Source organism: Sus scrofa, chromosome 6 (genome assembly GCF_000003025.6).
Source record: "Sus scrofa isolate TJ Tabasco breed Duroc chromosome 6, Sscrofa11.1, whole genome shotgun sequence".
NCBI classification, from domain to species: domain Eukaryota; kingdom Metazoa; phylum Chordata; class Mammalia; order Artiodactyla; family Suidae; genus Sus; species Sus scrofa.
Genome location: NC_010448.4, coordinates 152,778,677 through 152,792,572, shown reverse-complemented (window position 1 = coordinate 152,792,572; position 13,896 = coordinate 152,778,677). Strand labels below are relative to the sequence as shown.

Sequence of the window (13,896 nt, the reverse complement as noted above, 5' to 3'; positions counted from 1 at the left end):
TGCCTCTTTACACTGAGAACCTTGTAGGGTTCCTGGAGGTAAAATCCATGAAAGTGTGGGCTTCCCACTATGACGGCAGCCCCCCAAAGTTTCTCAATCTTATGCTGGTCCACACTCAGCCCCCAGCACTTCATCAAAATGATCACAGAGATGTCCCACCAGTTTGTGGCTCCAGTGGCCTTTGCTCTAGGCAGTGGATCTCAACAGTGGCTCTCTAGAATTCTCCTGTCTCTCCGGATCTCAGGGTGGTAGTTTGCCTTGTAACCTCAGTTTTCCACATAATCCAAGAAAGATTCGTTCGTGATTTCTCAATTTGTTAGCTTTTTCTTCTTGTGATGGAGATGGGAGTAATGACTTCTAACTCCTTTATGAGCAGGAGCTGTAATGGAGAGTCTCTATTTACAATGTGTTTACGGATTCTCCTACAAGGATACAAACATATGAAATCAGAGGCTGGGTCTGTTTTATTCACTGCCGTATCTTCAGGAACTTTAAGATGGTACCTGACTCAGAGTATGTGCTTAATAAATATTTGTTAAATACATTGATAAACCAGTTGATATTCCACAAGCACATCACATACCAGACAAACTGTGCTTGGTATGGATGTACAGTGACAAAGAAGAAAGATCCTATGTGTCTGCAGTCATTACATGGTGGTAGGGAGCATGGTGGGCATATGCTTTAAGTGAAAATAACAATAAACTGTGGATTAGAGGATAGGGAAGTCTTGAAACATACAAGACACCTACCGAGACTAGCCTCACTCCGCAAAAGGGAGGTAAAACAATGCCAGAGGAGAAGACTGCCACCTGAGTTGAGCTGTGAAGAATGAAGAGCTTCTGGCCCATAGGAGGGAGGCAATCCAGACAGAGGGGCTAGAGTAGACCTGATCAAATCTGTGTTGGACAACATGCAAAGTGGTTTTCTCACCCTGCCTCGTGTAACGTTGAGTACTCCACACAAGGCAGGCCCCATTAACGCATTTCACAGATCAGAGAATTTAAGTGGCTCGAGAAGATGTCTCCAGTGCTGCGTGATGGAGCAAGTCTCTCTGAGCCCAGAGTCCATTTCTTCCTGCTACAATAATGACTAAAGCACGAATCAGAGCCTGGTGGAGAAGCCAAACACAGAAACAGATTTTTTAGGGTACCCGTGCTCCCTTTGACTTTGCTTCACTGTTGTTTTTCTGTAAGACTGCAACCCTAGAAGTAGTAAGCCGCAAATCAGGGCTGCTTTGCAAATGCCCACAACGTACTGGAGGGAGTTTTGTCAGAGAAGGCGGGAAAGAAAAATAAATGTGGGCTTCTGCTCTTTAAACCCCAGCCCAGTGAGGCGGACTTCCCGGAATACTTCAGGCTGCTTCAAAGGCCTATTGTGGAAAGTCTCCAGATGTGCGTGGAAAACCTCACTGGGGAGCTTCCCCGTGAAGAGGCCTTTTAAGCTGGAACTGAGATGAAGGAAGTTGATGTGATGGGTCCTACCAGGTGGCCCAGTTTTCTGAAGGCGCCCAGATTCCACCATAACCTTAAGAAGGCGGGGGGATTAGCCAGTTCAGATGCCTTTGCCAAACAGTGCATCTTCTTTGAGTGCAGAAGTCAGTGATTTTTTTTTTTTTTTTTTTTTTTTTTTTTGCTAGAGTTGGTGGCGGGGACATTCACTAAATGATTTATCTGCCTCTAAACTGTTAGTGACAGCCTGATCATTCCTCCAACTCACCTTGGGAGGGCTGGGAAGGACTTAAGGTTGAGAAAAGTCGAGGTCCTCAGTGATTTGTACCCATTCCTGCAATGATGCCTATTAGCGCTCTGAGAGCCGGCATCCAATGGAATTTTGCCCTGAGGCTCTGCACTGAATCTCCGCTTAAGCTGTCTACTTAGTGTTCTGTCTGGCCTTAGTTTGAGACCCCATCTTCTTCTAGCTAGACATGGTGAAGTCAGAGAGACTCAGGTTTAAACCCCACCTCTATGGTTCACTGTGGCATCTTGGACAGAGGAACTTTCAGTTTACTAGGTCTCAGTTTCCTCATCTGTAAAACGAGGGGACCCTAGATCCGGCATCATCCTCTGGCTCTGGGGAGGAAATGAATGGCTGAGTTGATGCACTCAAGGTGCCAAGCCCAGAGCCTGGCACCAAGGAAGGACCCAGTCTGTTTTCATTCCCTTCCCTGCCATCACAAGGGAAGGCAAGGGCTCTCCCATTTGGCCCCTGAATGTTCCTTCTGTAGCTCTTTAAATCCTTTCCCTGCCATGTCCATATGCGCTTAGCTAAGTATTTTGAGATCGCAGTGTATTTAGGGGAAAGTCCTTTTGACTACAGCTAAAATTAGGCCTCTCTTTTGCTTCTCTGTTTACCAACCCCCCTTCCTATTTTAACTAATGAGAGGCATTGACACTGAGACACACTTGAGAAAAGTTGGGAGAACAGCTGGGAGTTGTTCTAGATATCAGCAGCTGCTACTGCTCAGCTTCAGGCACCCGGTGAGGATGCTCCTGATGGGGAGGCAGGAAAGGGGCCTCAGAGAAGAGAGAAGGAGTGCCAGAGCCTGCCCCAGGCCCACTGAGCAGGGCGGGAGTCCTGCTACAGTGTCCTCCACCTTCTGCTGAAAGAAGGGGTGGGGTGGGGCGGTTTGCAGGGGAGGAGTGGAGGCAAAGGAAAAAGAGAGGAAGACAGAGCTGACAGGAAGGCATTAAGAAGTTCAGCAGGTGGCTAGTTATGTAATTAACACCACTCCTCCCACCTAGACTACTGGGGTAGTCTCCCAACTGGTCTCACACTCAGGGCTGCTCTCCCACTGGAACCAGAGAGGGTGGGGGAAAGAGCAAATCTCCCTTCCTAAAACTCTGCAGTGGGTTGCCTCTATGGACTTAAGGAAACATTTCTAAACCCAGCCAATGGTCCTTGAGTGCCTGCAAGTGCCCTCACCCTCCTTCCCTACAGTTGCTACAGCCCAGCCTGCTGCATTTGCTTCAGCTCCTCTCACCAGACCTTCCTTTCCTGCAGCCAGATTACCTGAATTGCATCCAGGGGCCTCTACCATCGAGCTGTATGACCTTGACTTTGGTTGGGCAAATTACTGCACTACTTTGTGCCTCATTTTCCTTATCTGAAAAATGAGGACAGTAATAGTAATTGCTTCAGAGAGTTTCTGTAAGGGCTAAATGAATAAAGAGTTAATAGATATTTAGGATAATGGCTGGGATATAATTGCTCGATACTGCTTTATCTACTGTTGTCCACCACATCACTGCTATCATGTCGTTATTTCTTTTATTCCCTTGGCTGTAATGCTGCTCTTCTCCCAACACACAAACTTGTTCTTGACCTAGGTCCTCCACGTCTTCAGCTGTGAGCTTAAATGTCACTTCCTAAGAGAAGTATTCCCCAATCCCCCAATCTTAGCTAGTATTCCCCCCAAAATATCCTCCAGCCCCTTGTACTTCTGCTTCATAGTACTTTGTGTAACACATTGGTATAGATTTTTTGAGAATATTTGTTTACTGTCTGTATCCCCTGTAAGACTCTAAGTTTCTCAAGGGCAAGGACTATGCTGATTTTGTTCACCAGGGACTGCCAGAGCCTAAAACAGTGATTAGCATATAGTAGGTGTTCAATAAGTGTATATAATGGGAGGAAGGGAGGGAGGAAGCCAGGAGAAAGGAGGAAAGGAAAGAAGGAGAGAGGGAGGGAGGAGGAAAAGAAAAGGAAGATTATTGGGAAAAAAGAAAAAATACCTCCCAAACAGTCTTCTGGGGATCTAGTTCTCTCCCCTGCCTTAGGCTGCCAACGGCTGAGAGGACTTCTTGCCCCTCGTGCCCTCTGTCCTCACTCCTCTTTCCTGTGTCCCACCCCTTTGGAAAGGCTCTAAGCATCTCCAATCATGTTGATATAACAAAGATACTTTCCAGTATATTGACTACTCCACTAATCCCTTCTTGTTAAACACAGTGAAGATGCAAACATTTGTCTTCTGGAGATACTGTCTTAAACTCTTGTAGGATAAAAACTCTAGATAGTGAGCCATTAGACATAAGCAAGGCTTTGGTGTCACCTGTTCATGTGGGGGCCTTCCTTTTGAAGACCCTTCCTCCAACACCGCAGAACTTTTCAAAGATAATCATGGCAGAACCTAGGGGACAGGAGACCTTCTTTCTGACCCCTTGTTTGCCTGTTCTCTGCTTGACTCCATGTTAAAGTGTAAGCCATTCTGTTGATTTGTACCTGTGGCCAGCTGTGTCTGTCACCAGGGCACCTACGCCCATGGTGTGCCACCTCATGGTATGCCTCCCTCCTGGGCGTCCAACATGGGGACTGACCTTGCTGTGACCCACCTCTCAGAGGAGACCTGGGAGCTCTTCTCTGATGGGCAGACCACTCAGGTTGCCTGGAATGTCATTTTATTTTTAGGAGAAAAATACAAAAATATACTTAAAGCATAAAAAAGGGAGACATGATGCAGCATGATATCTAGAATGTTTCACAAAAGAATACAGTCTTGTTTAACAAATGGGCTTTAAGTGACTTGCTGTGGGGTTGCCAACTTCATAGTGCTGTAGCAAAATATGTCTTAGCTTTAATGAATTTACAAACCAATGTGCTTCCATTTCAAAGTAAAAACAACATCTCAGGTCAAAGAGATGTCTGCAGAGTTACATCGATCTAGCAGCTAAGAAACATTTATCTGAGAAACATGCCTGAAACAAAATAGATTTTTCTAAGGAGCATACTAGGGTTTTTTTTTATATCTAGATCCTAATCAAGGATTGCATAGTCTTAAAAATAATCCAAATCTGTGCCTCAGTATAAATAGTTTCTGGCCAAAGACAAATCCAGTAGCTATTAGTTCTCAGATATCAGTCTCAAAAGGGGTGTCTTCTCTTCCTGAGGATGGTGGTTCCATAAGGAGCAATGTCGGGGTGCCCTAAAGCTCAGAGCTACACTAAGACCCATGCCCATCCCACCTGGCAGAGAACTTTCTGGGCTGCCATAGAGGGAGAAGAGCCCAGCCCATCATCATCACAGCTTCCTCTCTATAGAGCTAGGTCCTTCTTCCCTTAAGGAAAGCTTCCTGGAGGAGGTGGCATTTTAGGTTGACCATTTCTTTACCCATCTTTTCTTTCAACAGATGTTTACTGGGTGAGCACTGTCAATAAGCTGAGCCTTGTGTTTCACCATGACCTGTAGATAGAGCCCCTGCCCACAAGGAATTGTTGGTCCAATGACAAAGACAGATAATAAAATAATTGCACATATGGTCAATATACCTGTTATGAGAGCTTAAAGGAGAGGCACAGGGTGTGATCAGAGTGGGTGGAATTCAAGATCTCTAAGTGTGACTAGTGATTCCTACCTTCTAGGTGGTTAGCTTACAAGGGTACCCTGGAGGGCAAGATTGTCAGTAAATGTGATCATAAAAGCAGATGGACCTTTTAACCAGTCTTATTATTGTATTTTAATTCAGACACCCTCCCCACCCCCAGGGTGAATGGCTCACATACCCCTGCCCTTTGATATACAGCAAAGTTAAACAAATGGATCCTTTTTTTAAAAAAAATATTATCTTGTGTCTTTTTATTTATTTACTTATTTTTTGGCCACATCCATGGCATGTGGAAGTTCCTGGGCCAGGGACTGAACCTGCAACTCAGCAGTCACCCAAGCTGCTACAATAACAATGCCAGATCCTTAACCCTCTGTAACACCGGAGAACTCCCAGCAAATGGATTCTGTTGCCTGGGTTTGAATCCTAGTTCTGCCATTTACTAGTTGGGTGATCTTGGCAAGTTACTTAAGCTCTGTTCACCTCACTTTTCTCCCCTGTAAAAGAGAGATGATACCCATCTCGGGGGGTTGCTGTGAATATTGATGAGGTAAGGAATGGTCACTCAATGTGGTGCCAAATGCATCTGATACCAAAAAACGTTAGCCATGGTTATTACTAATGAGTGCTGAAGGAACTGTGACAATTCTTACTTCCATTCCATTTCTACCCCAAGGGTGAGAGTAAGATCTGATTCCTGAGCAGGATTCTGATAGGGATGTGGGAGAGACTGGGAAGTGGAGGATATTTCCTTCTAGTTTCTGATGCAAACAGGCCTCCCCACCTCCATTCCAGCCTTGAAAAGCTGCCGAGCTCCCCTTGAATTCCCTCTGCAGGTCCTGCACACACTTACTCCTAGGTGGAGGCCACCACCCTGCACGCCCCCAGGTAAAGGCTTTGGGGTCCCAGGCAGTCATAGTTTCTTGCCCCAAGATGTCTGTGCATAAGGGCGCTAGCATTTTCCATTGTTTCATATGTTCTGTCTTGACACATATTTTTCCCTTTCCTCTTCTCTTCACCACCCCAAGGAAACCAGGAGATGCCCTCTTTGGGAAGGTCTTAGCCACAGGCACTGTGCTAAGTGTCCAGAGGCTGCACCTAAACTCCTGAGTTGTCCCAAAGTTTCTGCTGCTTTAAAAAAAAAAAAAATGCCTTCACTTCTCAGGTGCAGGTGCCAGATCTTGTAGCACTTACAAGGACAAATCCATTTCTACTGAATAATGGAGCTTAAAACCCACATGACTGGCTGATGTAAGCTCTGGCCAGGTCTGTGAGGAATCTTTGCAACATTATTTCTTTTGATGTTCTTTTCTTATAGCTGTTATCCTCTGAACAGGAGGAGGCGGGGCTGAGACTGTGCTGCCCACTCTGCTGTTTTGTGACCCCATGACCCTGAGTGAGCCCTTGCAGATCCGGAGGAGCAAGCTCTGTGCATACAGCCTGCACTTCCTCACTATGCCTCTACCTGAATGGGCCAGTGCCTAAGCCCAGAAACCTAAGAGTTGTTGATTTATTTCTGACAACTCTTTCCCCCAACATACCCACCTAAGTACCATTTCTATCTGTGAGCATCTCTTGTCCAGCAGTGCCACCTTCATCTCCCCCTGGACCCTGCACCCGGCCCCCACCAGACTGAATACAGCAGAGTGGCCAGATGGCAGCACTCTGGCTCCCCTGCGCCCCAGGAAAGGACCCTGTGGGGGCTGCCTGTTTCTCAGCTCTATCACCTACTCCCTTGCACTTGCTCTGTTTACTCCAGACACACTGACCTTCTCATGCCTCCGATGTGCCATTTTCCCTTCCCCCTTGTGGTCCTCTCCTCTGCTGGATGCATGCTTCCTCCATCATTCACCTAGCTAATGCCATCACATCCTTTGAATGTCACTGAAGCCACAACATACAGGATGCATGCACGCAGACATCCCATACCATACACGCCTGAAAAGCATACATAACATGAGGCAGTGGAGGCTCAGGAATGCCAAGATCCTCCCTAGCCTCTCCCCTGCACCAGGCGCTGCAGGAAGAGAGAGCCTCATCTCTCAGAATCAACCCGCTCTCAGCAGGGAGAAGAAGGATCTGAAGAGCTAGCCGTCTGAGCCCCCCTTGCCGTGCCATGCATCCTCACGCTTCTGAGCCAAGCATCCAAGGAGAAACTGTGGACAAGATCATTTCTTCTCTCCTTGCCTCTAATCTGACACATCATTTCTTGATTATTCATCAGAGATTAACTTCTGCAAACAAACTAGCAAAGTTTTTCTGCCCAAACTATCCAGCGCAGTCTCACCTATCCATCTGGCCACATCCAGAGCATTCATTCGAAGAATTTTTGTTCTTGGAGGCTTCACTCTCCCAGACACAGAGACTAGGCAGGAGCGGGGAAGGGGAAGAGGGGCAGAAAGGAAGGGTGAGAGAAGAGAACTGCTCAGAGTGACCTGAGGACATTCACAAAAAGGTATTCCACTCACCCCCCTCCTGTATGCACTATACACTCCTATACACACTCCTCCCTAACCCCCACCCCCCGAGATTTTCTTCCACTCACCAGCCCTCTAGGGTAAGGCTTAGGCCACCTTCCTCCCTTGGCCAATATCTGGTCCCTAGTGTATCCCACCCAGCCCTTCATTTTCATGCACCCCCCTTCAGCTCATGAGAAAGATCTGCAGCCCAGGAGTCTAGAGTCCCAAATTCTAGTCCTGTCCTTGACAAGAGCTGGCTTTCTGATCTTCTCTGAGTTATTATCAGTTTCTTCCTCTGAGGCTTTCTCAGCAGCCTGGGTTTCACCCCTGAATCCACCTGGCATGGAAGCAACCAACATTAGTGAGTGCTTATTTTAATGCAAAACTCCAGCCTGGAAATTACTGATGACTTATCCACTGGCAATCCCTACAAAGAAGATAGTATTCCCATTTTACAGAGAAGGAAGTTAAGACTGCAGAAAGTTAAGAAACCTGCCCAGATCCACAGGCTGGTAGAGAAGAGGCAGGTTTCAAACCCAGGTGTGGGAGTTCCCATTGTGGCTCAATGGTAACAATCCGACTTGTATCCATGAGGATGTGGGTTCGATCTGTGGCCTCGCTCAGTGGGTTAAGAATCTGGCATTGCTGTGAGCTGTGGTGTAGGTTGCAGACATGGTTTGGATCCCACGTTGCTGTGGCTGTGGTGTAGACCAGCAGCTATCACTCCAATTCGACCCCTAGCCTGGGAATCTCCATATGTTATGAGTGTGGCCCTAAAAAGACTAAAAATAAATAAAAGCAACCCATGTCTGCTCGTTCCAGAGTTCCTGAGCCATAATCGTAAGCTGAGTCCCAAGTATACTGCAGGGAAAGAAACCACAGTGAGTTTTTATAAAACATGAAATAGAGCTCATTGCTTTTCACTCATGCACTATGCAGAAGATGGGATGCCTTTCTTGGATCCCTTCTCCCCATACACACTTCTGCTTGGGAGCTGAGAAGAGGGAACACGTACATTGGGGCCTCACCTACTAATTGTTAAGAGCCACAGAGCAGTATTGGAGGAAGAGGAAGAAACAGGAGAGAGAGCACTGCGTGCTATAAGGCTCTTAAGTATCATCCAACCCAGCCTGGGCCTTCGGATACCCTATGAGGAAACAGAACCAGAATGGTCGTAGAACTTGTTTGAATTCACGCCACTTCCAGATGGAGAGCAGACCCTATAACCCAGGCCTCCTGACTCTTTCCACAGAATCATGCAAGTCAAATAGGCCTCCTCCATTCAAAAAGAAGAACCCTTCAAGAACATTGATTTTGTACCGTCTAAAAGCCACGCCGAGCTATGCTAAAGGTAACAGGCACTGCAGAAATGTTCCCACAGAAACACTCAGCTGAGCACACAAAGAAATGGGTCTCCAAGGAACAGGGTAAGAATTGTCTCTGAAGGGATCTGTGCTGGTGAGATTACAAAAATCATAATATACGAATAAATGAACATATGGAAGAAATCAAGCAAAGCCCTCTCCTCCTTCCCATATGTAAACTCAGCCTTCGCCTCAAGTCATTAAGCAAACACAGATGCAGCCAAACCAGGCACCAGATGGCAAACGAGAGTTGGAGAAAAGGTAAAGAAAGCTTTTGGTGTTTATTCAAAGATGGGATAAAAAGCCATGATCCAAAATGCCGTGGTTTCCACAGAATGGTCACCTAGGGTCACCAAGACCCAAACCAAGGCCCATAAGTGACCAAAACAAAACAACACAAAACTAGGGTAGTCATGGTTGGGAAGCTGTAGGAATGGACAGTGTCAGAACAAAGTGATAATTCAGAGAAATGAAAGAAAGGATTCAATATAGTAAAAGGACCAGAGAGGGACAGGAAAGTAGGAAGAATGAGCTTTTGCTGAGTACTTGCATAGGCCAGGAGCTTTGCACCATTGGTCTCATTTAAGCTTTCAACTACCCGTTAGGTATTAGCCAAGTTTTATACAGGAGGAGATTTCATAAGTGGGCCAAGAGAGATTAGGCTCCAAGATCACATCATAGCATCACATCACCTAGCTATTTGCAGCCCTTTCTGTGCACTGTCCCCAGCTTTGCAGTCAGAGAACTCTGTAATCTCTTATCCTGTTGTCAGATCATGTAATGTTTGACACAGAAAACATGGTCCTTGAATGACTCCATTCACCCTGTAATTGTTGAGCATTCACCGACTGACATGCCCCTTGGAAAGACGCCTGGGTTTTAGCTGTGTCCCAGACAGCCAGGGGAAGTCCTGTGGCCTCTCACCCCTTCTGCCCATCCCACTGGGAGTAAAGAAGAAGGTGACCTAGTCAGGAACTGTCTACAGGGGAAACCAGAGCAGATGCACAGTGGGGAAGAGAACATACCTGAGAACGTGAGAACTGGACGTCTCTGCACTTTTTTTTTTTTTTTGCTTTTTAAGGCTGCACCCATAGCATATGGAGGTTCCCAGGCTAGGCGTCTAATCGGAGCTACAGCTGCCAGCCTACACCACAGCCACAGCAACGCAGGATCTGAGCCAAGTCTGCAACCTACATCACAGCTCACAGCAACGCCGGATCTTTAACCCACTGAGCAAGGCCAGGGATCGAACCCTTGTCCTTATGGTTTCTAGTTAGATTCTTTGCCGCTGCGACACAACGGGAACTCCTGGACTCTACTTCTATTTCACAAAGGACACCCTTGCACATTCCTCACCCACGTCTTAGCTGGTACACTGGGGATAAGCACCTGTAATGGCAATCCCAAGGGCATCCTAGCTTTTCACTGTGCATGAGTTTCAGTGTGCATTACTGGGATAGAAAATTCCAGTAATGCTTCAGTTTCAAAAAAGAGTTTAAATTGATCATCAAACTGTGCCTCTTCTCCCCAGATCAATCAGATCACTCCTTAGCTTGCAGGTGGAACAGCTGGGCAGGAAACTGCTCCTGAACTAGAGCTAGGCAGACCTATCTCCTAACTCCTCTACTAGCTAACCTTGCTTCTTGGGCAAGCCACATTCTGCTGTAGTTCCAGTTTCCTTGTCTCTGAAACAGGGTTAACATGTAATTTGCAAGGCTGTTGTGAAACTTCTGTATTTTCCTCCTACCCCTCTTCTCTCTTTCCACATGGCCAATCTCCATGTGGCCATTTAATTTTCTCATTTTTCCCCCATTGTTCGTCTTTTACCAAATCCCCATCCAGGATGAATCCAGCTTTCTGCCTTACTTATGCCTGCCTAAAAGCCACTAAACCCTATAAGAAAACATCATACAACAGTAAGGCAGGCTTCAAACATGTATTGGTGATCCCTGGACAGCTCCCCTCACCCTCTGGTTTCTTTTGCCGGATAGACACCAGAGGAGGCTGGGGGGGCAGATGAAGCTCTTATTTTCCCAGCTCTCTCCTTGCTCAATTGCCACAGTTTTGCTGATCCATGTATCTATAGCATAGACCACAGTTCCTGCACAAGGTCCTCTCCCTACAACTTTTTCACTGGATGAAGGGAACCACTCCCTCCCCTTGCTCCTTCAGCCCAGGAGGTAGTAACGGTTCCTCACTCTTGCTAGTCGTGGGCTACTTATTTCTTTTTTTCATGGCTTTATTTTCTAATTTATTTTTTACTGAAATATAGTTGATTTACAATGCAGTGTTAGTTTCAGGTGTATAGCAAAGTGATTCAGATATATATATGTGTGTATATATATATTTTTTTCTTTTCCCTTATAGGTTATTATAAAATATCGAGTATAGTTCTCTAGTCTATACAATAAGTCTTTATTGGTTATCTATTTTATATATGGCGATGTGTGTATGTTAATTCAAAACTCCTAATTTATCCCTCTCTATCTTTCCCCTTTGTTAACTGTAAGTTTATTTTCTGTGTCTGTGAATCTATTTCTGTTTTATATATAAGTTCACTTGTATCACATTTTTAATATTCTACATATAAGCAATTTCATATATTTTTCTGTCTTTTTTTGGATATTTTCTGCTATTTTTCTGATACTTGTGTCTGATTTTTTTCTAATATTCGTCTGATATTTCTGACATCAGATTTCTGATATTTGTCTGATATTTTCCCTGTCTGATTAACTTCAGTTAGCATGATAATTTCTAGGTCTATCCATGCTGCTGCAAATGGCATCATTTCATTCTTTTTTATAGGTGAGTAATATTCCATTGCATATACTTACCACATCTTTTTTATCCATTCCTCTGTCAGTGAACATTTATGTTGCTTCCATGTCTTGGCTATTGTAAATATTGCTGCAATGAATTTGCAGTTTCAAAAGTTTAAACTTTTGAATTATAGTTTTCTCTGGATACAGGCCCAGGAGTGGGATTGCTGGATCACATGGTGGTTGTACTGTTTTTTAAGGAACATCCATACTGTTCTCCATAGGGCTGTACCTGGGGTACGTATTTCTCTTCCTAAACCTTCCTTTGAAGAAACCTTTTATTAAGCATTATTTCATTTTTCCAATAGAAGTGTCCATCTCTTTCCTGGTAGGAACCTGCCGAATACGTCAGCTCAGTTTCCCATTTTCTGCAATTATGATATCAAACCTCCCCAATTCCCAGCCCTACCTTTCCTCTCACATTCAGACATAGGACCTCTCAACCACCAACTACCTCAAAAAGAAATTATGCTCTGTTAGAAATTCACCTGCCATCAAACCTCCTATGTTTCTCTTATCCAGCGCTGTGCTGGACTGGTTCATACCCACTCCCAGGAGCCAACTATGGGCATCTCTACCCAGCTCCACATTCAGTGACATTACATTAGTGGCTTGGAATTAGCCAGTGTGGAAGTCTTTACACCACAGGAATTGGTCCTTTTTTGTTTTGTTTTGGTGGAGCCAATTATTGGGTATCTATCAATACACTACGGCTTACATCCAGACCTTTTTCTCCTTTACATCTGTTATAGTGGAAGAGATGCCCCACCTATAGAAGGGGCAGAAGTTTCTTCACCTCCCTGACAGTCCATTCAGTCCCTTCCCTGCCTATTTCACCTCTCCTTCCCTGCTAACGCCTTCTCAGCAGCATTTAAACTTGCTCTGGGTGTGTCCTGTCCAATACTGTAGTCACTCATCAGAGGTAGTTACTGAGCCCTTGAAGTGTGGCTCGTCCAGACTGAAAGGTATAAAAGATACCCCAAATTTCAAAGACAGTATGAGTACAAGAACATGGAATATCTAATTAATAATGTTTGTATTACTGGTTGAAATTATATTTGGGGTATAATAATTAAATAAAAAATAATAAAATTAAGTTCATCAGTTTCTTTTCACTGTTTTAAGTGGCTACTAGGAAATTTCAAGTTACTTATGTAACTCATATTATTTCTGTTGGAAAATGCTACCACAAACTCTTATAAGTACAATCCCTTCTTCGATCTGTCACCTTCCCGTTATTGCCTCTCACAGTCAAAAAATTTTAAAGGTGGCTATCCTGTCATCTTCTCAGCAGCCACCTCCTCCTTAACCGAGGATGACCTGCCTTACACTTCCACAAATCCACCACACTAGTGCTAGTCGAGGTCACTGATGCTAACCTAGGCCGTGTCCAAGCCTTACCCTGCTTTACCCTTAGCAGCATTTTGCAACTTGGATCACTCCCTTCATTGAAACACTTTTCCATTGACAACATACTTTCCTGATCTTCCTCTCACTATTCTGCTTTCCAGATTCCTTTGCCAGCTCCCCTCTCTCCTCTACCCCGCCTTTTATGTTGGTCTTCTATGAGATTTTGTCCCTCTCATCCATTTCTTTTTTTTTTTTTTTCCATCCCATCCACTTCTAAGGACTCATGTTCTATCTATATGTCAGCAGCTCTACAGCTGTCTTCATAGCATCTCCACTTGAAGGGCCCACAGGCATCTCAATTTAAACATGTGCAGATCTGAACTCATCATGTCCACCTTTGCCTATGAAAGTAACAAGTACTAGCTTAGGCCATGGCATTATTGGTAAATGACCCCACATCTGCTTAGTCACTCCTGCCAGAACTTCAAGGACGTTCTGACCTATCTTCTCTTGTCCTCCCGCCTCAGTCTCTCCAGGTCTCTTTCTAAACGACATCTCATATTTCTTGAATTCTTCCACTTTGC

General features: G+C 45.1%; 1 protein-coding gene across 19 annotated transcripts in view; it reads left to right on the top strand.

Annotated features, from left to right (window-relative positions):
- The window catches only part of FGGY (FGGY carbohydrate kinase domain containing), a 458,257-nt gene that overhangs the window by 420,607 nt on the left and 23,754 nt on the right, over positions 1 to 13,896 (top strand). The window contains exon 15 of one of the 19 annotated variants that reach the window (XM_021097804.1): positions 9,032 to 9,130. The exons of 17 other annotated variants lie outside the window; for them this stretch is intronic. In XM_021097804.1, coding sequence (XP_020953463.1) covers positions 9,032 to 9,130 — 99 coding nt within the window. Of the gene's footprint in view, positions 1 to 9,031; positions 9,131 to 13,896 lie in introns of those variants that run through there. One more of the 19 variants, XM_021097803.1, reaches the window with a different exon arrangement.